This window comes from Tasmannia lanceolata, unplaced genomic scaffold (assembly GCF_043159265.1).
Source record: "Tasmannia lanceolata isolate RefF3 unplaced genomic scaffold, GAP_Taslan_0.1 ptg000002l, whole genome shotgun sequence".
NCBI classification, from domain to species: Eukaryota; Viridiplantae; Streptophyta; class Magnoliopsida; order Canellales; family Winteraceae; genus Tasmannia; species Tasmannia lanceolata.
The window spans coordinates 18,916,425-18,943,199 of NW_027518679.1; the positions used below are offsets into that span (position 1 = coordinate 18,916,425).

General features: G+C 41.5%; 1 protein-coding gene across 1 annotated transcript in view; it reads left to right on the forward strand.

Annotated features, from left to right (window-relative positions):
* Positions 1-615: 615 nt before the first annotated feature.
* The window catches only part of LOC143884513 (pentatricopeptide repeat-containing protein At1g80270, mitochondrial-like), a 56,063-nt gene continuing 29,903 nt past the window's right edge, over positions 616-26,775 (forward strand). The window contains exons 1-2 of the mRNA XM_077388170.1: positions 616-818; positions 2,009-2,630. Coding sequence (XP_077244285.1) covers positions 784-818; positions 2,009-2,630 — 657 coding nt within the window. The 5' untranslated portion in view covers positions 616-783. The remainder of the gene's footprint in view (positions 819-2,008; positions 2,631-26,775) is intronic.

Genomic DNA, 26,775 nt, shown 5'->3' on the forward strand with positions numbered 1-26,775 from the left:
CGACATGACGCGGCCCGGCCAACTTGATAATGTAACGATCTAGTCCCACTACAGAAATTTGTGTAGAATTCCAACAGGCAATATGGGAATTAAGCTCCTAGTATAAAAGACTAACAGGGCACCATGCAACTCGGGTCAGGTTGGGTCGGCTTGAGGCCAACGCGAACCCGACCTGACCAGACCCGACCTGAGTTCAAACCTGATGAGGTTCGACCTGACCCAACCCGAGGAACCCTTTTTCCCATCCCAAACCTAATCCAACCTGGCTCGAGTTCCAACCCAACCCAACCCAATCCAAGTTTTTAAGGTTACAAACAAAAACTAATAAAAAAAATGTAGGGTTGCCTGTGCCCTCAAACCGACCCCGACCCCGACCCCAACTCAACCGAAACCCGAACCTGAACCCAACCCGACCTGATTATTTTTTTTCCTTTTCGGATCGAACTAACAGGTTTTGGTTGAACCCGACCCGAGTTGCAGAGGTCACAGGCTTATGTCTCGAATATCTCTCGTTTTTGTTAGGGTAAGTGATATATATATAGAGCCCCCTTTTTTTACTTGGGACATCCATCAGTAGTGTATCCTACTGAATTTTCTAACTTAGGTTTCGGTTTGTGAAAAAACGAAACAAACAAATGATCCTAATGCATCTACATACGAAATCTGTTCTGTTAGAAGAAGGGTTTTAGGTTTCTAGGGTTTATCATCTCCCATTTGGATAAGTAGGACTAGGGTTCTAAAGGTTAAGGCTTTTGGTTTCACGTTATAGAAGTGGAAATCATCATGTTGGCACTTCGAAGAGCTGCTAATCCTATTAGGTAATGCTCTTCACACCCATTTTCTACTCAATTTTTCATCTTCAGCCTTAAACTTGCGACTTTATCCCATGTTTTCTTGTAATATTTTAGCATCTTTGTGGTGTTTCAGCAGCATTTGGATGGTGTTTTGTTTGGTTGTTCTCTTTTATGGGTTTTCTCTGCAATTTATGGGTCTTTTTGCAAAAATTTTCCCGTCTTTGTTCATTATTCGATCTATTTTACAAGCTACACCTGGACTTGATAAGCCAAAACCTGGATTTTTATGAGCTAAAACCTAGATTTTACAATGGTTTAAATGTACAATCCTTGTTTTCGCTTATAAAATTCAGGTTCTAGATTATAAAATTCAGGACTTAGCTTGTAAAATCAGGGTTTTACAATTCTGGATTATAAAATACGCCTATCCAATGTTTGTATTCATCTGTGTTTTGTCTGCAAATGATTTTGATGCCTGGTTCCTGTTTCTTCTGGCAGTAGATGAAACATTTCAGTTTCTCTTCTATTTTCGATCTTTCTTTTTTGTTTGGATGGTGTCATTTCAGCTCCTTTCGTGGTATTTTTCAGCATTATACTTAAATTTCAATGCCAATTTCCCAGCTTTGTCTATCCTTGTTCTTTTTAATTTTGGATTTAATTGGATTTCTAGGAGTGCTTTCAAATATTTATAGATAATAAGGGTTTTGCTAGTAAGGCACTCATTAAGCATCATTTAATTGCTCTAGGGAACTTGAATTTACACGTACTTTGAGGCTTTTAATACTTAGATTTCAATACCAATTTCCCAGCCTTGTTTATCCTTTTTCTTTTGAATTTTGGATTTCTAGGAGTGCTTTCAAATATTTATAGATTATAAGGGTTTTGCTATGGCACTCGTTGAGCATCTTTTAATTGCTCTAGGGAACATGAATTTACACATACTTTGAGAGCAAAATCTCAAACCATCTCAAACCACGTGTAAAAGTCTCAAATTATCTGTAAATCCATATTTCCAAATAGCAATTAAACAATGCTCAAGGAGTTCCCTAAGGGCACTTGTTAGCAAAACCCTAGATATAATTGGAAATATCTTATCATAAATAGTGAAAAGGACTAATGCTTTCGTATCGGTTGCTCGTTTTTTTTTTTCTCCCAAATGCGGGAATCAGTGAATCTTGTTATCAGATTTTGATCTTTCTTTGTTCTATTACCAGGATTCACTGTCATCATTTAGGAGCTTCTCGAGCTTGTTGTGCCAAACCTGAGGTACCAAGTGATAATTCGGAGCTTGGAGTTGGTTTTCACAAGCATGAACAGTTTTTATCCTGTAAATTTCTCTCGCCAAAAATGTTTTATCCGAACCGGTCTGCTCCAGGCAAGTTCTTTATGGGTAGTAGAAGTCTTTCTTCACAGGCCGGTGCCAAGAGCAGTGACGATGAAGAAGACAACTTGGAAGATGGGTTTTCGGAGCTGGAAATGGCTCCAGAGACTGATAGTTTAGGAGAAAAGAATCCCGTGGACGAAAGTGCTGAAGAATTGATATCTGAAACTGAGCTTTCTGATGATGATAATGATGATGATGATGTTGATTTATCAGAAGCCACTAATAACAAGCTTAACTTGTCTGACACTGAAACTGGTCCGAGTGGTGACAAGGAGTCACGGAAAAAAATATTGTCTTCCCCGTTATTCAAGGTTGTTATGGAATCCCCATACCATTCCATTAAAGATGCAATCAGTAAGTGGGTTGAAGAAGGTAACAGTCTTGGCCGAACTGAGATCTCTCTTGCCATGCTCAATCTTAGGAAGCGCAAGATGTTTGGACGGGCCTTGCAGGTGTGATGACTTGGATTTTATTTTTTTACTTTAGTACATGGTCTTTGATCCAATGTTAATAGTTCATAGCAAGGACTACCTCTCATATGCTTACTGCTCATCTTTATAATCTATTGGTATGCTTAGTACTTCCATTAGCTGCCTGCTATCCTTGTTGATTACTTTTTTTTCAATAACATATTGGTGGACATAATATTTGAAGAAAAAAGAACAGAAAAGAAAAGAAAGCTTATGGCAATATGCTGTTGCTCTGCTAGAGCAAAAATTCTTCGTTTTAGCTAAGATATTCATTTCATTTGATAGATAGAAAAAATTTGGTTCTCAATAGTTTTGTATTTAAAATTGAAAATTTTGAACCATGCTAAACATGGTGAGTTGTGAGAAGGAATGTAGTCAAATGTATCAGAGTACTTTTATCAGTAAACTAGGTGTACTGAGTGGTACTGCTAGTCTTTCATCTGAGTAGATTCTGGACATGCATATTGAGGTTTAACTAAAAGGAGATGACTTTAATAGTCTGATGCTATATCATTGAAAACATTCCATATATTTCAGCGTATAATCTTCTTTTTTTTGAACTTATTTTCTATGATAGTGTCTTTAATCTTGTTCATTTGCTTGAAATACACAATGCCATATACTTGTTGGAATTTCTGACAGATAATCTCATTGTACTTCAAGGCTTCAAGCATGTCAGAGGAAGGCCTAGAAACCCTCTTCTAGTTTTTTTTTTTTTTTTTTTTCCGGTTTTAGGTTCCATACAGTCATTGTTTGCATCACTGAGTGGACATAAGACACTAGTGCTCTTATTTTTAAATGTAATTTAAAAGATCTAATTCTAATGAAAAATATATTTGTATCTTAGTTATAATTTCTGTTTTGTTTCACCTGGAATGACCAAAACATTTCACTCCGAATAGAAAACAGAGCAAATCCCAAAAGGAATTTTTTGCCCGGGGTTTCATTTGGTTACGTTCTGTTTCAGCCCATTCTAGTCGCTCCAAAGGAAACAAGGCGAAACAGCCTATTTCAGTCGATGCTATGCCGGAATTCTGAAAAAATTCTTGGAACTCAGTTTTGTGATATTTTTTTGTTGTATCTTTTTATCTTTTTTTCTTGGCTGTTTCCTATAAGTTTGACGGGCATTTGATGACTTTGAACCATTCCAAATGATCAAGACGGTTAAAAACACATTAAACACCCTAATTTCTCACTTTTGAGAAATCCAAAATCCTCCTAAAACCCTACATGGTCTTGAAGACCACCAGTTTCTCACTATTTCCTTCTGTAAGTGATGCAGATATTAGGATTTATTAACATGTTATTTAGTTTCTAGGATTTTATTTCCATGTTATTTAATTTCTAGGATTTTATTTTCCACGTTATTTAGAATTAGGGAATTTATTTATTTTCCATTGAATTTTAGTTTATTTGCCTATATAAAGGCCTTATGTAGTAGAGATTATTAAGTTTGGATGAGTAGTTGAATTGATTGGCTTTCCCCTCTACAGGTTTCTTCCTCTTCTCTTCTATTCTTCTTCTTCTATTCTTCTGTCCATCTCCTTCTATTCTTCTCTTCTTCTTCTCCTATTCTTCTTCTACTTCTCCCCTCTCTCTTCTCTTCTACTTCTAATTCTTCACTTCTTCTATTCTTTTTCTTCTCTTCTTCTATTCTTCCCTCTTCTCCGCGTCTACTCTTTTTCTCCTCTTTCTTCTATTTCTCTCTCCCGGTCCTACATCAAATTTGGTATCAGAGCAAAAGATCCAAGTTTTTTCATGCGATTTCTTCAATTCGATCCGAAGAAATTTCCCTAAAACCACAGCCCCAAATCTCAGGTTTGATCATCATCCTAAATTTCGTGCAAGCCCTTTTTATTCAAACCAAAGGTCCAAAACCCATGTTCCAAAACCAGCACTTGTCTCCACCTTCCGAAATCCACTTTTTTTTTGTTTTCTCTTTCCAAATCAGCCCACCATATCCTTGCGCTTTCCCAAAACTAGTCCCAAAATTCCTTATTTAACATCAACAGTCCACCTTCGATCAGCCCAAGCTTCCAAAAAAAAAAAAACTAAAGTTCATCAAACCCTTTCCCAGATCTTACCAAATTCCTAGGAACTAAATAACATGTAAATAAATCCTAATATCATTTTTAAAAAAAAATTACACTAAAGCTATTTAGCCCCCATTTCCCTCTTTGGACACCCCCTTTTTTTTGAAACCAATCTGTTCCCTAATCAAATATGGTATATATTATCACCCCCCTTTTTTCCGTGGACCACACCCTCACATGGCCACTTAAGGAAAAAAAAGACTAGTCCCCTCTACTTTTCCCATGGGCACCCTTTCCATTTTAAGCAAAGACCAATTAACCCCCCAGTTTTTACCTTTAGGCGCCCCCAAAAAAAAAAGAAATATCAGAAAAAAAGTCAGCACTTCTCTCTCAGTCTCTACACTCTCTCTCCTCTGTCCATCACATTCTCTCTCTCTTCATTCGAGCAATTTCTGCTCAAATTTGGGTTTCGCCATCAACACGAAAGTTGTTCGTGACAACTTTTTGAGTATATGCAGCCCACTTTCAGCAGTCAACAATGAGTGCAAGCACTATACCGACCAACTTCCATCGTTTGTTTGTTTTGGTCTAGCCACTGATATGAATCATTTGGCAGTCCGATTTGAGATCCGTGACATGCATTGTGTTCCTTTCGTCATGACAGACAGACAGGATGGTTAATTTCATTTTTCGATACTGAATCCAATGGCTCCACTAGTTGTTCCATATTTTGATGGATATGAGGATCAATATTTTTCTGCACCACAGGTTCCATATTTCCATGGTTATGATTACTACCACTATCGTTATGGAGATTTTGAGGATGCGTTTCTATCATGGATTAAGGCACTTGATGCATATCATAAGTACTATGGTTATGATCATCAAATAACCATTCGTTGTGTCAAGGATACAGTATGTAGAGACGCCAGGTCGAAATGACGATTCTTCGTGCTAGAGCGCAGTGACTTAGGCAAGCCACCATTCCGTTTATGGAAGAAGTTCGTTATGAATTTATGAACATTTATAGATATCATTATCAACAAAGATTGAAACATGAGCGAGCAACGTTTAAAGAAAGATTGATGCGTGAAGAAGCCGCTCGATGAGAAGAAGCCGGTCGACGTACACAAGAAGCCGAAATTAAAACAGCCACCAGATACCAAGAGCGTTGCATGCCTGAGTCGGATTTGCAGAGCCACTTCACTACCTCCCCCGTACCACTTGTTGATGATATTAATAAGGAGCCAGATGCTAGTGTTGATGAGATCATTATCGAAGTTGAGCCCATGCTTATTTCAGATACAGAATCAGAGATGGAAGATATAGATTCAGAGATTTCCCCAGGATCAATTGCCGAGCATCTAGAGAGACAGCTTGACACTTCCACGGTCGAGACAGATATTGTGGCAAAGCCACGTGAGGTTGATCCTTTGATTGAGTCGACCGAGCACTGTCATGAGTCAGAGGCGAGCGACTTGACTGATGAGTCATTACCTGAGACGGATGATCAAGAGCATATTGTTGACGATTGCCTATCTTTGAGCTGATTGAGCAGATTGTCGAGCGTTGTGCTGACACAGAGGAGCTTGTTGCACAGACTGATCAGGAGGTCTTAGCATTTGCAGAGATTGGTTGAGTGTTATTGAAAAGTTTTGCTAATGATAGAGCATGGATTGATGCTACCCATGGCCATCACTCTAGTGCAGAGGAGTACGTTGCTATATTCCCTACCGCATTACTTATCAAGAGAGGTTTGTTTCTTTATGGTTCTCCTTGGATGATGTCTTCTATATCACTACGCTCACTTTCTTTACCACTTTTATAGATATCACGAGCATTACGACTCATATTGCTTCAGTAGATCATGTACATATTTGATCCACGAGGACTAGAACTCGAGGTCGAGTTCTTTTCAAGCTAGTAAAACTCGATAAATAAGAGAAAACAAATTGTTCATGGAAAGACATAGGAGATGGGCTTTTTCTTCAGAGAAGCTCAGCGTTTAGGGCTAGGTTTAGTGCCCAAAAGCTCCACTGAGCTGCCCCATCCCTACCGATATCAGTCCTTAGAAGTAAGGAATGCAAGGAGATTTTTTCCTCGAAACGGTCAGGAAGACTTTAGAAGAGAGGCAGGGTTGAGGGCGATGAGGAGCAAGAGGATTATTACCGCCTCCCATCTGTCGGATTGGAAATGCCCAGAATGTAGATATAGGAATTTTGGGAGTCGTAGTCTCTATCGGAGGTGTTGGATGTGGCGCAAGGAAGGAGCGTAGGGAAATAACCCTCTAGGAGGCTTTGAAGATATAGCCCATTCGATTGGACCCAACAGAGGCTTGCCGGAGATTAGAATACCAATCAAGCATATCGAAGAGCGATCATTGGCCCTTAAAAGATGCTTGGTGGGATCAATGTCTAACAGTATAAGGAGTCTGGAAGAGATTTGGGCAAGAGCCAAAAGTCTCTGGAGCATGTCCCAATTACCAAAACCTTTCTTGATTAGGTCATTGTTAGTCCTTTTCAGTTTTGAATCAGAATCTCTAGCTGAACGGCTCCTTCACCAAGGAATAGGGGCCTTTCGTGACTTCGTCTCTTCACTGAAATCTTGGAATCCAACGATAACCTCTTCAGTGAAAGCTAGATGGATCAGATTCTATGATATACCATTCCATGCATGGATCTTATCAACAGTCGAGGCTTTGGGGAAGTATTACAGGCAAGTAATTGAAGTTCAGTTGACCGGCAACCACGATCATTGCATGAGTTATGCCTCAGCTAGGGTTTTATCCACAGAATGGAAATACCAGATTCCTTTTATTCGTCTCAAAGTAGGGTCAAGCAGCTTCCTGATACACGCTGAGGAGGTAGAAGAAGGAACACTAACTAGTGAAATTCCATCCAACAAAGAAGGATCTCCTAATGCTTCCCAAGAGGCGGAAGACGGGAATAATAGTTTGTCACAATCAAAGAGAAATCCAATCAGCGTAAGCAAAGGAAAAAAATTTCCAAGGAAAGGAACAAGGGAGAAAAAAGAGCCGTTGCCCAAATTTTTTGAATTTGAACCAAGTGGGGGGTCCCGGACCTTATTCCAAGAATCAGGGCTGCGTTCGTCAAGTCAGAAAAAGAAAAAAAATAGAAAAAGAAGGAAAATCCAACTGCAAGGATTTCTAGAGTATAGTAATGGCCAGTATAGATGGCTCTCAACTGAAGACTGCAAAACATATTTCATGGAAAGGTAAAGATATATTTATAAAACTTTTGAAGAGCTGAAGAATATCTAATGAGAGGTTTGATAAGTCAATTGGTAAATTTAATTGGGCCAAGAAGGGCAGACGTCATTTACGGGGAAAATGTGTCCCTTCGGTATGGAACTCGAAGAGTTGCCGTAAAAGAGAAGGCTTCCCTCGAGAAGAGGCGGTAAATCCAAGATAAATAATCATTACCACAAATTTCTGACGCTTCGGGCCTTTAAAGGCGGTCTATCACTTTTCAATCGTCTCAAAGCAGGGAAGAACAAGAAGAGGAAAGTACATTCATCTACTCAAGGCCTAATGGAAAACCCCAACTCTTCAGGAAAAGGTGACAAGGAAGATAGGAAAGGGAAAAGGAAGGTCGAATGGGAGGAGCCATCAGACACGAAAAAAACCCACCAAAATTCAAAGAGAAAAGGCCTTACAAAGGGCCTCCGACACCAAAAGAGCTAGAAATGGAGATTCTAAAGAAAGATTGGAAACAGTTCAAGGTAGATGCTAGAAAAAATAGAGGAATTTTTCAGCTTAACGGGATCGAGAGATTTCAAAAAACTCTTTGTTTCAAAATACAAGATCCCTTACTTTCAAAAGGCTCTTGAAGAAGAAAGAGAGGAAAGGATGTAGAGGTGGGCATCTGTACAAAGAGCGAAAGAAAGGCTAAAGGTAGTTCTCTCGGAGGAACTGGGGTCTTATCGGGCAGATGGATGCTAATGTAGGGGAGGAGGTGGACGATTTCTTGGCGATAGGGGATGTCTTCGAGTCAGGGATAGGTGACCATTCACCAAAGGACAAAGGGGAGGAAAAGGAAAAAAACGAGAGTCAGGGGTTGAAAAAGGATGGGTTTTCGGATCTTAGTATCTAGAAAGCTCCCTTTCCTCTCGTTGTTGTTAATATATTTTTGGGTTGACCTTTTGTGTCATTTATTCTCGTTTCTGGTTCTAATAGTCTTTTAGTGAAAAGTTCTTGGTGGATTTTGAAGACTGTCTAGATCTATTTGGAAGTAGAAGTCTCTGGTTAAAAGTGTTCTGTGGTGGGGGAGTATCTCTGGGCTAGAGTAAGAAGATATCTCACTTTAAGGTATCTGTTAAGTATTAACGGAGTTGGAGATTTGGTTAAAGGTAGGGTCCCAATAGTTCTTTCTTCAACAGTAGTGCTAAATGGAAGATAGTAAAGGAACATGGGCTTGAGGAACCTTGTTCTTTGCTGCTCGGGATGTATTCTACTCTGTTCTGAGGAGCAAGATGTGTGTATGAAACGATGCAGTAGCTCGACTATTGGCGAGTCTCTTATTATCTTGCCACTGCTGAAGGGAGCCCTATGGTATAGTATGTTTAGTCTCATCTAATCGGAAGAAATTGATGGAATTCGGGTTACAATGGGGTGGAGTGGATTGTTTGGGTTGGTTCTAGGATGGAAAAATACTCAAGATCCCTAGTGGAGATCGCAAAGGAGTTGTATGCCGGCTTTGTTAAGGAGTGTTCAGGAAATTGGATAGATTGCATCTTTCTGACCTTGCTATGGTTTTCTTTTCTTGACATTGGAGATTGTTCTGATGTTTTCCTGCTTGTAATCATGGGGGACTTCTGGTCCCTTCCTCATATACCTATAAGTATGATTTATAAATATTAATGTCTCTTTAAAAAAAAAAAACAGTCAAGTACAACTAAGAGCAGAAAATTGCTTGCAGAAGCTGCTTAAGATTAGTCCCAAAACAACAAATGCAGTCTAAAACAGAGTCCAAAACAGATTTTTTTTTGAAAGATGACATATTTCATTAATATTAGAATGTCATTAGGGACCAGGAGTCTCGTCCTGCAATACAAGATCTCAAAAAATTGGGTTCACCATACCCAGAACCTTAAACGAGTAAAATCAACAAAAAGATCCAAATACAGTAACATTTCTACAATTTTGCTCCCCGTGCCATTATTTTTTTGAAAATGGACAATACTATGAAAAATACAGTAGGGACTAGAGGTCCCAACCCGCATTACATAAAATCAAAGAAGATTAGCCAGGAGTATACTGCTAGACTATTAAAAGTGTATAAAATAAAAACTAGCCTATGCTATGAATATGAACACCACTAAGGCTTCCTCCAAACCTCCACAATTACGTTTCAGCCCCCCAAAAACTAAACTTCTAACAATGTCCCAAAAGCTATGGGAGCCTCCCTATTTTTGGACATCTACAACAACATCTCACCTTTAAGCAGCAACAACATCTCACCTTTAAGCAGCTCACCTATACCGAGTACTTCTCCAACTCCTCCAAGATGTGCTGGATTTGGAAATCCGACATTTCAATGAGAAGTTCCTCCGGAATCCGTTACAGGCGACAAGGGTTTTTTCTTTCAGCAATCCTTTCTTCCAGTAACCGGATACCTTCCACCTTGTTAGCTTCCCAATTCATTCTCCTCTCGACCCTTTCTTCAGCTAACAGTAGTTTGAAGAAAGGGTGTTTAAATAACGACGAGTGGGTGTCTTTGACCTCACATGTCCCACAGAGACTATACAAAGTAAAGGAGCAATCCTTGGCATCTTGTTTAAAAATTTTCCACTGCTTCTGAAGAAGCTTTTCAGTCATTTCTTTGTGGGTCGGATCCATAATGAAAGCCTTCTTCTCATCATAAGTCATCGACTTCATTCTCGTGAGGATATTTTCTAACATTATAATCTCCGTGAATAACCGTCTGCCCCGCCCAACCGAGTCAGAGGAGGAACCACCCGTGTTGTCTTGATTATCCATTCCTGGTTGCTAATTTGATTACCCAGATCAAGAGGAAATCGCCCAACACCTACTCCTTTGGATTTCTTACTTCTCTACAAAGTACTGTATTAGCAATTTCCTATAAGTCCAAGTCCAAGGCCTTACACCTTCCCGCTCCTCAATAAAAGGGATAAGTATTATTTTAGCACTAAAAGTTAAAGTGGCCCACCCCCCAAAGTCCAACCATTAATGAGTATATAAGAAATTGATCCTAACCCAAACTAAAGCTTGGGGCACCCCTCATCCACTCACGAGACATACATTGGGTAGCAAGGGGGCTTCAAAGGACCTCGATTTATTTATCTTTAAAGCTTCAACCCCATTTGATGTGAATTTGAAGGGGATGCCCCTTTTGTCCTTGAGTAATCTTCCACAAGATGACCTCCCGACGGAATCATAGTAACATACGAGTCCATTTTGAGTCATTGTTTCCTTAGTCGTGTGCTTTTCGTCTTTATAAGTTCCGGATATGTACCCTGGTTGAGTAATCCAGAGGTCCGAGGTCTAATGATACCCAGATCTTTCCTTAACTTCGCAAGCCTACATTTCAATAGCTTTTGACGCATATGACTGACATGGCAAGACAAGGCCATGTCCCCTTTCTTAGGAAGGGAGAGGAAGGAGGGAGGCACACTACCCTGCAAGAGACCTGATGCTGTTGTCAGATGCTGAAGTTTGAAATTTGAATTTGAGGGCCCATAGGGTCAACGGTCTCCCTACCCAGAGGTTCCGAGCAGTGTGATAGCGAGACCTCCGGCACCGCGGGTAGCTTTTCCGGGATCTGAGTAACGATCTTCGAGGGGTCAAAAGCCAGAGGGGAAGGAGCCAAACCAGATTGGGAATTCTGATTTTCGGTTTCAGAACCCAACTGTCGTCTAATACTCCGGATTTCAACTCCGACAGAGTAACATTGGCCCAATGTTCGGATCTGAATAGAGGTTGGAAGTAACTTCCACCACGGTACGAGAATTTTAGCTGATATGAATGACATGCAGTGTTTATGATCTCCTTCCATTTTAACTTCCTAGACTCGACCAAGTAAGCCACCTAAAGCTTCAACTGTTGATAATGCCCAAACATGAAAGGGGATGCCATAAAAGTTGATCCATATCGCTCCACACCTTGGACATACCCTGTACTTCAAATAGAAAGGGAATGCAGTTTACTATCCCATACCTCCCTTCCTTGGCTAGGATCATGGTGGCTTCCTCCTCCGACTCAAACATAAACAAAACCTCATTCTTTGATAGATCACATGGGCAAGAGAGAGAAGGGATATTCCAGGATTTCTTAGCCCACTGCCAAAGATCTTTAAGGGATCCTGAAATATTCCTCTTCTTCTGGATGAGGCAATTTTTAAGGGTATCCAGTCTTGTTTCCACTTCCTTACCCGAGATGGTTAAAGACAGAATACCCCCCTCGATCAGAGGAGAGATCGTCCACGAATCAAGCCGTCGATCGGCTTCCTTATTAGCATTATCCAATGTGGCATTCAGACTGGTTTTTTCCTTACCATGCGAGAGAGTACCCTTCACAGTCAGATGGCACCTTCGACATTTGTCCCTCCATCTAAAATTAGGGTAGTTACAGGATGAGCAATTCTAGTCCTCGAATCTCCAAATTGAATTCACCTAATTTCTTTTTTTTTCTTAACCTCCTTCGTGGATGTGGGATTGTAGCTCCAGGCAGGTGCTCCCGATTGTTTAGATTACACCATCGACAACAACGCGGCCATTTGAAGTTCCAGTAAGCACAGCTAAGCAAAACCAATCCTCCGCCTCCACCATTTTGTTCCTACCTTGTCTAGTAAAAAATCTGTTTAGACACAGAGTTGACCACGAGGACCTTTCAAAACTCTGTACTTTGTAACACTTCCCCTTCTTCAGGAAGCCAGACAAGCATAAAATCTCCACTTAGTGGAGGAATCTACTATCTTAAAGACAATACCTAGGCACTGTTTGTTTAGGATTATGATAACCGATTGTGGGTCCAAACTAAATACTGGACCCAAAGCTATGTATAATTGGTCCCATATTCGGATTGGGTCCCACAATCGATTGGCATAATCTTAAGCGAACAAGGCCCTCCTCCCCATGCCATTATGATACTACTTACCCAAAAACTTTTCCGCAGTCACTCGATAGAAGGCACCTTCAACCTATATAGTTCTCCAACTCCAAAAGAAGTGATTTGATTTCATGAGAGAAGGTTTCTTCTTCCAATACTTTGTCTGCTTCGTTTAGAATCCTATTTTCCGAAGTATTTCCACCTAGGATCTTTTCTTCCAGCTTCCGAATCCCGGCCTCTTTCTTCGCTTCCCATTCCTGCCGCCTTTCTCTTCTCTAATCCATCAAGAGTTTAACGAAAAGAGGATGCTTATGTATTGGCTTATGGGTTTCCTTCACGTTATAAGTCCCAGTTAAGCTAAAAAAGACTTCCCTTCTCCTGTTAGCTTCTCTCTTAAATAAAGTCCATTGCCTTTTTGCAAATTCACTGATGGCTTCCCTAGGTGTAGGGAAGGACTTAGAAGCTTTTCCTTCATTATAATTCATACCCCTGATCCCTAACAACGCCTCCTCCAAATCCGACTGATCCATGGGGCGCTTCTTTTTTCGACTTGTGACCGAGGAAGAGGGTGGGGGGGGGGGGGGGGACGGTTGGTTCTGGTGATCCATTTTCCTAGAGAAGCTTGCCTTAGGACTGGTTGCATTGCAATGCTTTGCTTCTAAAGATTCTTATATTAAAGGGGTAACCGCTTATTAAGACCAGAAACCACTTACTAACCCAATAACCGCCCCCACATCAAGCACGAAAAAGGAGGATCCATGCTGGATTTGAAAGCATTTATGGAGCCCGATACACTTCTGACCAAAGATACTAAATCTTCGGCTTCCAAGGATAATAAGAAAAAAAACCTATAACAAAGTTAGCATCGACAATAAGGCACTAGCATAGATTTAGACCTGCTACTAATCATCCCCTTCAGATATCTCTAGATGCCATAAATGTTATACTATTAGTAATGATGATTCGAGCCACCTTTAGGAAAGCCGCCTCACCTCCTTTTTGACCTTACCGAATATCGCGAGTCGGTACCTTGATTCAGATTTTCCAGGTTGGTAGCGTACACGCCTAGGGTTGCTGCTAAGGGTAGAGATTCCCAGGCCTAGTTGTCCTGTCACCCACGGGACCCACAATCCTAGGAATCGAGGGACCCTCCAGAGATTTATTTGATAGTCCATAGGAAGGAAGAAGGGGGGGGGGGGTGGTTAAAATGGAGCTACTCTGATTATGGGATTTGAAATTTGAATTCAACAGAGAGGTATCAAAGGGTACAACAGTCTCTTTTCCGATAGACCTCCAGCTAGTCGACGCCTGATTCTCGCTACCCACCAGCAGAACCAAGGTCGCCGATTGGGGACCGGGGAGCTTGAATGAACCAAAGGAGGTAGATCTGAAGGATTCGGCGGAGGGTAACATGAGGCTCTAAGAGGGTCCAAGGATTGACTCAACCTATCTAAAGAAGAAGAGAGTTCAACTCCTATAGAGAAAGCTGCATTCGAGGCCCAGAGAAGAACAATGGGACAAGAAAATTTCCATCTAAGGGCAAGGATTCTAGCCGAAACAAAGCTCATACATTGCCTATGTCCTCCCTCCATTCTTACTTCTAGAACCTGACCAAAAAAGCTTCCCAAAGGTTCCACAGTTGAGGTTGCCCATGCGTGTAACGGAATTCCGTAGAAATTGACCAAAAACTCTTTCGCTCCCTGCATATAATCCCGAGACGAAGCTGAAAGGGATAATAATTGATTACCACGTGCTCCGATTCCTTTGGCCAGAATTTTAGACGCATGATCTGATGATTCGAACATAAAGAGGACTTCTTCCTTCGTTAATGAACGGGATGCCCCAAAGGTTTTTAGCCCATGTGCAAAGCTCATCTAAGGTCCCGTTGGGGTCCTTTCTTCTTCCAATTAAACATGCTTTTAAGTTAATTCGAGATCCCACTTCCTTTCCGGCTACAAATAAGGTCGGAACTCCTTTATCTCTCTGGAGGGAGATTTCTTCAGAATCCGGCCATGACTCCCCCTCATTGTTGTCAATGGCCCCAGCTTGATGATTGTTCGACCCAGAAAAAATGGAACCCGATGTCTTTTTCTTTTTGTGATGAGAGCACCATCGGCATCTCGAGCGCCATTTGAAATTATGATAATGACAAAATGGACAAGTCCAATCTCCTAGCCATCTTCCAGGATTAACCTTGGGTGGGAAGCCATTTGGAGTGGATTTCTTCCTCCATACATATTTCTTCCTCCCCTCCATTTGCCCCAAAACAGAGATTATGAGCAGAATCATACTGTAATTGACTGAGAATTGATGAATATATTAAGTGAAGAAGATCAAGAATAGAAAATGAAAGAAAGAAACGGAAATTTTATTTAGATTTTGATAGGGAACTGTAGGAAGATACGTAGCTTGGCGATGAACTCATGCCAAGAAGAGGAAGAGATAGAAGGCCTTCAACGGGCAGGAATTCCTCTCTAACTTCCATCTAAGAACTTCTTACAAGCTGGAATTTTCTCTCCAAGCTAGGGTTTACAAACTCTCTTCCAAATAAGCTAAAAAGTCATCAAACGTCCCAAATGAAATGAGCTTTTCCCCTATATAGTGGGCACCCCACACTATTTCCCTTCAAAATTCAAAAAACTCATTTTACCCATCATGCACTCATATTGGAAGTATGCCATTGCTGCATTACAAACTACAAGAGCAAAAAAATTACAAACGATGCCATTTAGGCTTATTACAATTACGGCTCCTCCTACACTATTCTTACAAGAATAGAGGCCCTGTTATACTTTGGCTGGGACTTAGTCTACCTCACATTCTCACTAGATTAGATAATTCGGCATAGGCATATGGTATTCTGTTACTAGACTCCTGTTTTTTTTTGAGAGGTACTAGATGTAGTTATGAAGATAATTTCGGTCAAAAATCTATTTTACTCACTGGAATGGGATGTACTTGCCTAGTTGTCAATTTTTTTGTATTATCCAAAACGGACGAAACATCTCATACCATTTAGGAAAACGGTACGAAGATAAAAAAAAAACCCGAAACGTACTGGTAAGAAATTCGTTCTACGCCGGTCCAATTTGTTCTGTTTCGTCCATTTCAGTCCATTTTGAACAATTTTGAATAATTTGAACAAAACAGGGCGAAAAGTTCTGTATCCTCCGATATAATTTTTTGAAATTAAGGTTCTTTTTTTTTCAGTTTTTCTTATTTTAGCCTTGTTTTCATCATTTTGATAGCAATTTTAAGGCCATTTTATGTCTTTTTACCCCTCAAGCATATTGGAGAGTTAAAAACACATGAAATTCCCACTACATCACTAATACCCAAAATATTCCTAGAGAAGCAAAATATTTGCACAATATTTTTCTAAATTTTTTTTGTGGTTCTTCTACTTCAAAAGGATTCTACACTAAAGTGAGCAGTGTTTTCTAACAAATTTTATTTTTTGATTTTTTTTTCTAATTTTAACTATTAAAAAATTGGTCTAGTTCAGATTAATGAACTATTTCTGAAATAGTCTCTTAAAGAGTAAGAAGTAGACTACTCTTCAGCAGCTTCTCAGGTTATGCATAGCTCATGGTTGGGAGTTTTATTACCAATATTAAAACTGAATGTCACCATTCTTATGCTGCTACTGATAACCCAAATCCATCAATTCTCAGACTAAGAAGTAACTCTCTTGTGAGAGTAAATCTGCTAACAATGTGAACCAAAGTTCAACCAATTGTTAGGCTGATGAAAAACTCTCTGTTGGAGTTTTTTTCCACCTAGGTGAAGCTAGAGTTTCACCTATTCTGAGATTGCCAATGATAACCAAATTCCTCCAATTCTTATGTCTGAAAACAGCTCTCTGTTGAGAATAAATTCGCTGTCACTGTTAGCCACAACTTGGCAATTTTCTCAGGTATGGGAATTACCGAGGCTGGGAATGATGTTGCTGCCAGATAAGGCAGAATTCGTTCTTAGGCTGAGAACAATTCTCAACTGAGAGTTCCTATTGGAATTCTTCTAACAAAATTAAGGAACATAAATGAGTAAAACTACTTTCACAGCTGAAAGTTGGAGTCTTCAAACTTTTTAACAGGACAAATTGAACACTTTTCAACCATTTCATCAGTCAAACTCGGTCAAAAAAAAACTGAATATTGATCTCAAGTTTTCTGATGAAATCTTCAGGGAAGTGGTAGATCTGAATTCAGACCTGAACAACTCAACTTCTCACCTTTACTTCACTGCCAAATTAAGTACCAAAACTAATGAACGGAAATTTATTTCCAGATCACCGAATTCTTTATGAAGAAAACTGTTATCACTCCAAATAACAGATATTCATGAATTCCTCAGCAACAAACCGAGAACAAAGAGTTCAGCTCAATTCACATAGCCTCAAGCTAACAGATCTATCTTTAGATCTGATTTTCCTACAAAACTGAAAATAAATTGGAAAATGAAAGTAACCTAGGAAAATGAAAGTAACCTAACACAGCAGAGAACAAGAACACGAATTTCGTAGCAGATTTCTGCTACAACATGTCCCACATTTGTTTCCTTTTAGCTGTTTATATTGAACTCCAGATCTGGAATGGGATCACAGATCTCCATATCTGGTTTTTGATTTCGTGCAGCCTCAATTATTTCAACGGAGAATGATAGCTACTAAAAGTTCTTGCAAATTCAGCCATCTCTTCCTTTATTTCTTACAGATTAGTTGTAGCAATGGGAGTTAGGAGAGATTCATTTACAGGATTGTAATTTTAAAGGAAAATTCAGCATAAAATCTCAGGAAATTTCAAACGTTGGAAAACTCGAGCAGATCTGAGAATTCTGTAACCTTTGCATGAAATTCATGAACTAATTGAAAACAGTTATTGCGAGGGGACGCAGGAACTTTGAATTACAGGAAAGAAACATGTTTTGAACAAGGAAAGATGAATAGAATCTGAGAGAAAGACATAGTTCTCTTGCTTGCAGCTCTCTTCTCCCGAAGATATCCTAGCATAATTTTTTGCTCGAAAGTTTCTCCTTTCAAAAGATCCGAGATCTAGTTTTCAAATTCAAAAATCTAAGTTTCCTAAAATGAAAGAACTAAAGTCTTTATATCGACGGCCTTTTCCAACCAACACTCAACTAACACAACTACCAATTATGGATGCCAAATATGGCTCATGTTTTGAAGGTTGGGAACCATCGGACAAATATCGGTAGAACAACAACATGGAGAGAAATCATGAATGCTAAGACACCATTTCAAAAAGGAACACCATTCAGGGTGGTGATGGCATGAAGATTAGATTCTGGCTGGGCATGTGTGGATCGAGAAGTTCAAAAGAGGACTTCTTTGTGCTCTTTAGGGTAGCTTCACTCAAAGGGAGTAGGGTGGCAAACAACTTTCAGAGAAGAAATTGGATGGTGGTGTGGAGCATGGGGATGCAAAGGAACTTTTTTCATAGGGATATTATAGACAGTGTTGCCTCTCTCCTAGCCAGAGTCGATTCAACCTATATCAAATGTCTAGGGAAGGATAGGGCAGCAGATTTTGGAAATGGTTACCTGTTGGATCCTTAACGATTAGATCGTTCTTCAAAAGTCTAGTCCCATCTGTCCTTCGCATGCTAGGTTCGTCTAGATAATCCTTGCTCCGCCACGTGTCCTTGCATTCTGTTGGATTGCTTGCCTTAATAGAATTCTTACTGTCGTGCAATTGTGATTTCTTCGGAATCATTGTTATAGTCTGTGCTCTCTGTCTTGTTGATGTGTAGTTTGTCGATCATTTTCTTATCCACCATAAGTTTTCCCCAAGATTTTAAATTTCGGTTTTAATTTCGACTCCGATCTCCACGGAAGAGTAAACGTTTTGGGTTCGGTTGAAAATTTTGTTGGGAATCAAGATATGCAAATGATAGAATTTTAAGATGAAACTTCGGAGATGCACACTTGGAAACCATCACATAAGCATTAACATTGGTTTAATGACATCGAATACCTAGTCGTAGGCGTTGCAACGCATGCCTGATTATTCAATACATAACACATTTTACATTTAATTAGTGTGTGTATATATATATATATATATATATATATATATATATATATATATTCACCATATTTCACATGCAAATCATATGGATATAATTATGTAACATGTATTGATATAGTATACTAATGCACTTACGGTCTTGGTTTCTTTATGGATTTCAATTTCGGTATTGTTTCGGTGGGTGTGGAAACGGAAACATTTCGGTCGTTTTCGTGTCGGTTACGATGGGAATTTAAAACCATGGTTCTGTCGTGAGCTCTAGTATTTTGTATATATATATATATATATTATATTCACCATATTTCACATGCAAATCATATGGATATAATTATGTAACATGTATTGATATAGTATACTAATGCACTTACGGTTTTAGTTTCTTTATGGATTTCAATTTCGGTATTGTTTCGGTGGGTGTGGAAACGGAAACATTTCGGTCATTTTCGTGTCGGTTACGATGGGAATTTAAAACCATGGTTCTATCGTGAGCTCTAGTATTTTGTATTTGCTCCTTTTGGTGTCATTTTGGTTCTCCCTGGTTACATTGCTGGTCTACCCGATACGTGGACCATGGCAAAATCTTATGGAGTCTTTTCTTTGCTGCCATTCTCTAGATGCTCTGGGAGGAAAGAAACAGGAGAATTATAGGTAACCCTGAACCTGTTAGTATTGGATGATTACGGACCTTTGATGGCTGGAGTATCGGTAACCTTGGACCTGTTAGTATTGGATGATTGCTGAGGACTGCTGACAGAGATATGATTTGGGCCTAGTCAGGTCCGATCGGTGTAAAAGACTACTGAGCCACCTCCACAGGATGAGATTGTTGGATCATATTCAATGGGTTCGGCCGTTCAACACATTATCGAGGGAGACTTCCTCAATGTGATTAGTTGGTTGAGAGATGATATCAGTCACCTCTGGAGATTAGCAGATGCTATTGAGGATGTTGAGAAGAAGAATGAGAGAAGAGAATCGTGAGTTGGGGAGAGCTCCCCCCCACTTATGTATTTATTATATTAAAGAGGGAATAACTACATGGACGATTATACCCTTATAATGACTACTTATTCTAACACTCCCCCTCAAACTGGAATGTATATATCATACATTCTTAGCTTGTTACAAATATCACTCAATCTAGCTTTTCCCAATGACTTTGTGAACATATAAGCTAACTGATCTGTAGAACGAGTGAATACGGTACACATTTCTCCATTATAGATCCTTTGACGAATAAAATGATAATCAACCTCGCTATGTTTTGTGCGCTCATGGAAAACTGGATTGGTTGCAATATGTATTGCGGCTTGTTATCACAATACAACTGTGAAGGTGAAGATGAGACGATACCAATCTCAGTCAAAAGTGATCGTAGCCAAATGAGCTCTGTACTCGTATGTGCCATCGCTCTGTATTCATCTTCAAGACCTGACTTAGCGATGACATCCTGCTCCTTACTTCTTCATGACACTGGGTTACCTCCTACAAAGGTACAATACATAGTGGTCAATCTCTTATCTTTGCTGAAGAACTAGCCCAATCAGCATTAGAAAACCCTTCAGTTCTCATACGACCATGTCTCTTGAATAACAGGCCCCTTCCTGGTGCGCCCTTCAAATACTGCCGCCCAGTGTGAGGTACGTAGGGAACTCATGTACTGGCTGACTACTCCTACATCATACGATATGTCTGGGTGAGTAACCGTAAGATATACAAGCTTCCCAACCAGTCTCCTGTATCTGCCAGGGTCTTTCAACAACTCTCCTTCTGGAGCAAGATTCACATTAGGGTCCATAGGAACAGTGCAGGCTTCACTCCAAGGTTTCCTGTCTCATCCAATAAATCCAAAACATATTTCCTTTGTGATCGAGATAGACCTCGAGAAGAATATGCTACCTCTACCCCAAGAAAGTATCTAACGCCTCCCAAATCTTTGGTGGAGAATTCTTTCTGAAAGGTCTTCAACTTCTGAATACCCCTTGAACACTGTCCGTGATGATGTCATCAACATACACAATCAACAAAATACAACGAGATGACGACTGATGACTGAATATCGAATGATCTACAACACACTGTTTCATGCCAAAACACATGACAACCTCACTGAACCTCCCAAAACATGCTCGCAGAGACTGCTTCAAACCATAGAGAGATTTCCTCAGGCGACAAACAGAGGAGGACATCTCCCCCTTGAGCAACTTACGCTGGAGGTTGCTTCATATACACCTCCTCAGTGAGATCGCCATGAAGAAATGCATTCGTCACATCTAACTGATAAAGTATTGAACCCTAATTAACTGCTAGAGAGAGGAGTACACGAACAGAGGGTATCTTGGCAAATGGGGAGGTCTCTGTACAGTCAACTCCAAAAATTTGAGTATACCCTTTGTTGGAATATGTAACTTGGAAGGAGTCGTTCCCTCCGAGCCGAAGGCACCAGGCCCTCCGTCCCCGTCCCACACGAGTCACGTTTTTCGTCCCCCGCGCATAGTTCCTGGTCCTGTACCCCCGCAGCAACCCCTAAAACATTTTCCACACAGGGTGGAAATTATTTTCCAAGAACTAGGATTTGCACCCCTCAAAAATTTTCCAGTAAGTTTCCAGGGCTGTGTTTCGCCTCGCACCAGATTTTTTTTTTCCAGCCCCAATTCGCAGGTCTGCTGGTAAGCCTCACACCCCAAGTTTTTCAACCCCCATCATTTTTCCTCCTCTCCCTTTCATCCCTTGGTAAATCCTACCACTCTTTTCTCCTTGTTATTATGTGTTAGATCTTCATCTCTTACTCTTACCCTACTTTGATTCTCGTTTGTCTTTGCGGCTCCCCTCTGTGCCTCATGGCTTCCCTCTTGTCAAGCTTCGTCGATGCCCGTCATTCTTGGAGCCGCGTCTAGCTTTCTTGGCGTATCCTAGTTTGCCCACCTATTTTGTTATCTCCTGTTATTCGTCTTGGTTTGGATTGTCTGTTTCTTTCTTGCTTGTTGTTATGGAGGAGGTGCTTGACAATCCTTTCACAGGAGTGGCTCTTGGTGTTCGTCCGACACCCTCTTTAGCGTCTTCTTCGTCATCATCTCTCTCTGTGGATGAATCATTCCCACATATCACTACTGTTAAGTTGGATGGGGCAAACTACGTTACTTGGAAAGCAGCCGTCGTGATCCTCCTCCTACGACGGATCCCACCTTTGATCGATGGGAACAGGAGGATGCTCTTGTTTGTACCCTTCTGTGGCAGAGTATGGCCTCTCACATCTCTGGGCCCTTGATGCTTCTGCCTACTGCGAAACGGATCTGGGATCAGGTTACTCGTCTTTACTCTGGCGTGGCAAACATTAGTCGGATCTGCTCTACCTATTCCGAGTGGACGCGTTTCTGCCGTGGTGATCTTCCTCTTGCCACCCATTACAGCCAATTCGTTGGCCTCTGTCAGCAGCTTGATGTTTACATGCCGCTTACCACGGATCTCACAGAGGCTGCCCGTCAGCGGGATCAGATCCGTGTTGTGTAGTACCTTGAGAGTTTGGGTCCAGAGTACATGCATCTTCGTCAGCAGATTATCGGTTCTGGCGCTATTCCTTCCCATACTGAGGTTTACTCCCGCGTCCAGCAGTGCTCTCCTGGTGATCCAATGATATCTGTTCCTATTGATGGTTTTGCTCTCGCGACCTATGATGGCAGTACTCGCCCGCCTCGTGGTGGAGCCTCCTCTGGTCGTGGCCGTGCCGGCCGTGGTGGTGGTCGTTATGGTGGTGGACGTGGCCGTTCTTTTTGCACTCACTGTCAGCGCGAGGGACATTATATTGACCATTGCTATACCCTGCATCCCGAGCTTCGTCAGGTACGCTCGGCTCACATGGGTGCTACTACTGCTTCGGCTTCAGATTGCGCTCCCTCTGCTTCTGTTCCTGCACCAGCTAATTCCACCTATACATTATCCCGTGCCGATTATGAGGAGTTCCAGCGTTTGCGGCTCAGTTCTCGTCCTCCCTCTGTAGGTTTCGCCCAGCCAGGTAGTTCACCCACCACCCTTCTATCTAGCTCAGGGTCATGGATCATTGGCTCTGGTGCATCCAATCACCTGACTGGTAACTCTTCTCAGCTTCATTCTTTTTGCTCTTTCTCGTCTCCCTCTCAGTCTATCACCCTTGCTGATGGGTCCACTACACCAATCACTGGTGTTGGTCATATCTCCCCTCATCCTGCTCTTACCTTATCTTCTGTTTTATGTGTACCAAAATCACCATTTAGTTTACTTTCAGTTAGCCAAATTACTAAATCTCTTCACTGTTCTGTCTCATTTTTCCCATCTTACTGTTTATTTCAGGATCTCTCGACTGGGAAGATGATTGGAACGGGTCGTGAGGTAGATGGACTCTATCGTCTTGACTGCCGGCTGCCTACTGTCTTACATAGCTCTGTAGATACATTTCAGTGGCATTGTCGCCTGGGGCATCCTTCACTTCAGCGGCTGCAGCAGACTTCTCTGGTTCCCGGACCTTTTTCTAGTTTTCAGTGCGAGTCCTGTGAAGTCGGGAAGCACCGTCGTGTGTCGTTTCCGTCCCGGATCATTACTCGAGTGTCTAGTCCTTTTGAATTAGTCCATTCTGATGTATGGAGACCCTCTAGGGTCGCGTCTACTACTGGCTTTCGGTATTTTATTGTGTTTATTGATGACTTCTCACGCATGACCTGGTTATATTTACTGAAGAGCCGATCCGACGTGTTCTTTGCTTTTCGCACATTTCTTTCTGAAATTAAGAATCAATATAATTGCAATATTAAATGTCTTCGTACTGACAATGCTAGAGAATATTTTTCTGATACTAATGGCTTTCAATCCTGTCTCTCCCAACATGGGATTTTACATCAGTCTTCATGTTCGTACACCTCTCAACAGAATGGTGTTGCTGAGAGGAAACTTCGTTATTTGCTTGAAGTAGGTCGCACTCTTCTTTTTCAGATGAGTGTTCCTAAGGCATACTGGAGTGATGCCCTTCTCACGGCGTGTTTCTTAGCAAATCGCCTTCCTTCCTCTGTCTTAGAGGGTGCCTCTTCTTTCGAGATTTTATCTCCTAGTAAGGAACAGTTTCCTCTGACACCTCGTGTATTTGGATGCGCTTGTTTTGTTCATCACCTTGGACCTGGCCGTGACAAACTTGATCCCCGGTCTTAGCGTTGTGTCTTTCTGGGGTATTCTCGTACGCAGAAAGGCTATCGTTGCTATAGCCATCGTCTGCGTCGCTGGTTTGTCTCAGCCGATGTTACGTTCTTTGAGTCTGAGGCATTCTTCCAACATGACGCGGCATCTTACACCCCTTCTCTCGAGTCCGAGGTCTCGCTTCCCTTACCAGATCTACCTGCTTCTCTTCCGTCATCTCCTATTTCCGTGCGGTCAGCTTCTGCAGCTTCTACTTCTTCTGCCACGTTGGAGAAGCCAGCTCCACCTAAAATTACACAGCAGTATCAGCGGCGCCAAGTTACAGATAGGTTTCTTCTACCTCCTCTCGCACAATCATCTTCTGAGCCGATGATCCCTCTCTCCCGCTCTCAGGTATCTTCTCTTCCGCCTATTGTTTCTGATTCTCTTATTGCATCTCGTATGAGATCCCGTTCCACTACACATCCTATTTCGAGTTTTGTTTCTTATGATAAGCTCACCAGTACCTTCCAGAGCTTTGTTTCCTCCTTGTCTTCTATGTCTTTACCACAGTCAGTGGCTGAGGCTCTTGACCATCCTGGCTGGCGTGATGCTATGAACCTAGAAATGGGCGCTCTTCATAGTAATGATACATGGGATCTGGTTTCTCTACCCCCTGGTGCCCGTCCTGTTGGTTGTCGGTGGGTTTTCTCTATCAAATACCTCCCTGATGGTACTGTCGAGCGCTTAAAAGCACGGTTAGTCGCGAAAGGATACACTCAGACTTTTGGTGTTGACTACACTGAGACCTTCAGTCCCGTTGCGAAAATTCCCTCTGTCCGTGTGCTCCTGTCTCTTGCTGTTAATCATAGCTGGCCCCTTCATCAGCTGGATGTGAAGAATGCCTTCCTCCATGGCGACCTGACTGAGGAGGTGTATATGGAGCAACCACCAGGGTTTGTTGCTCAGGGGGAGACTTCCTCCTACGTGTGTCGCCTACGCAAGTCACTCTATGGCCTCAAACAATCTCCGCGTGCGTGGTTTGGGAGATTCAGTGAGGCAGTCATGCGCTTTGGCATGAAACAATGCGCAGTGGATCACTCAGTCTTCGGTTATCACTCTTCAGCTGGGTGTATTTTGTTGATAGTTTATGTGGATGACATAATCATCACAGGGAGCAATTCACAAGGTATACAACGTTTGAAAACCTTCTTGCAAAATGAATTCTCTACTAAGGATTTGTGTCAGCTCAGGTATTTCTTGGGGATAGAGGTTGCTCGTTCTTCTAGAGGCTTGTTCCTATCACAGAGAAAGTATGTCTTGGACTTGCTAAAAGAAACAGGCAATCTTGGAGTTAAACCAGCTTCTGCACCCATCGATCCTAATGTGAAATTCGTTCCAGAAGAAGGAGAGTTGTTGGAGGATCCTGGCAGGTATCGCAGGCTTGTCGGTAAACTTATATATCTCACGGTTACTCGGCCAGATATTTCATATGCTGTTGAAGTTGTCAGTCAGTATATGAGCTCTCCACGTTCTTCTCACTGGGCTGCGGTGACACAGATTCTCAAGTATTTGAAAGGGGCTCCAGGGAAGAGATTGATGTTCAAAAGACATGGCCATATGAAAGTTGAAGGCTTCTCTGATGCAGATTGGGCTGGATCCTCAGCAGATAGACGGTCCACCACTGGGAATTGTACATTTGTAGGTGGCAATCTTGTTTCATGAAAGAGTAAGAAGCAGGATGTTATAGCTAAGTCCAGTGCAGAGGCTGAATACAGGGCAATGGCACAGACAAGCACGGAACTTATTTGGCTACGTTCACTTATTTCTGAAATTGGCTTCATTTCATCTTCTCCTTCGCAGCTTTATTGCGACAACAAAGCTGCAATATACATTGCCAATAATCCAGTCTTCCATGAGCGCACCAAGCATATTGAAGTGGATTGTCATTTTATCCGTCAAAGAATCCAGAAAAGAGAGATTTGCACTGTGTTTACTCGGTCAGGGGACCAATTAGCTGATATGTTTACAAAGTCCTTAAATAAGTTAAAATTGAGTGATATATGTAACAAGCTAGGAATGTATGATATCTACATTCCAGCTTGAGGGGGAGTGTTGGAATATGTAACTTGCCTAAGGGCATTTAGGACTTTGTACATCCCTTTATGTTTTAGTATAAAGATATGAGTCAGGGGGAGATAACCGTAACTCATTCTATTTTCTCTGTCTAAACTTTCGTCTAACACCCTTTAACTACCAGGCGCCCTTTCAAGCGCTCAATAGTACCATTAGGCAAGTACTTGATCGAGAACACCTAACGACACCCAACTGGCCGAGCACCAGATGGGAGAGGGAACAGATCCCAAGTTGGTTCGCATGAAGAGCACCCATCTCTAGATCCATGACAGCACACCATCCCGGGTTAGCAAGAGCCTCTGCCACATACTGTGGTAATGCAACAAAAAACAAAGAAGAGACAGAGCTTTTGAAAGGAGTTAATTTATCATAAGAAACAAAATGAAAGATGGGATGTGCATTAGAATGAGAATGAGTGCGTGAAGCAATGGGAGAATCAGAAGGTTCACCTGAAGTAGGTAAAGAGGATGTCTAAGTGGTAGAAACTGAGGGCTGCGAAGGAGATGGTGCGAGAGGCGTGGGTGGTGGACCATCAATGCGCCGACGTCGTTGATACTCCTTTATAGGAACAGGGGGAAGCTGCGGTGCCGAAGACGGAACAAGAGGAGAGTCCATGGCAGGGACAATCATAGGCTCAACAAGTGACGAAGGTGGTACCAAAACAGAGTCTGGTAGGACTGGAAG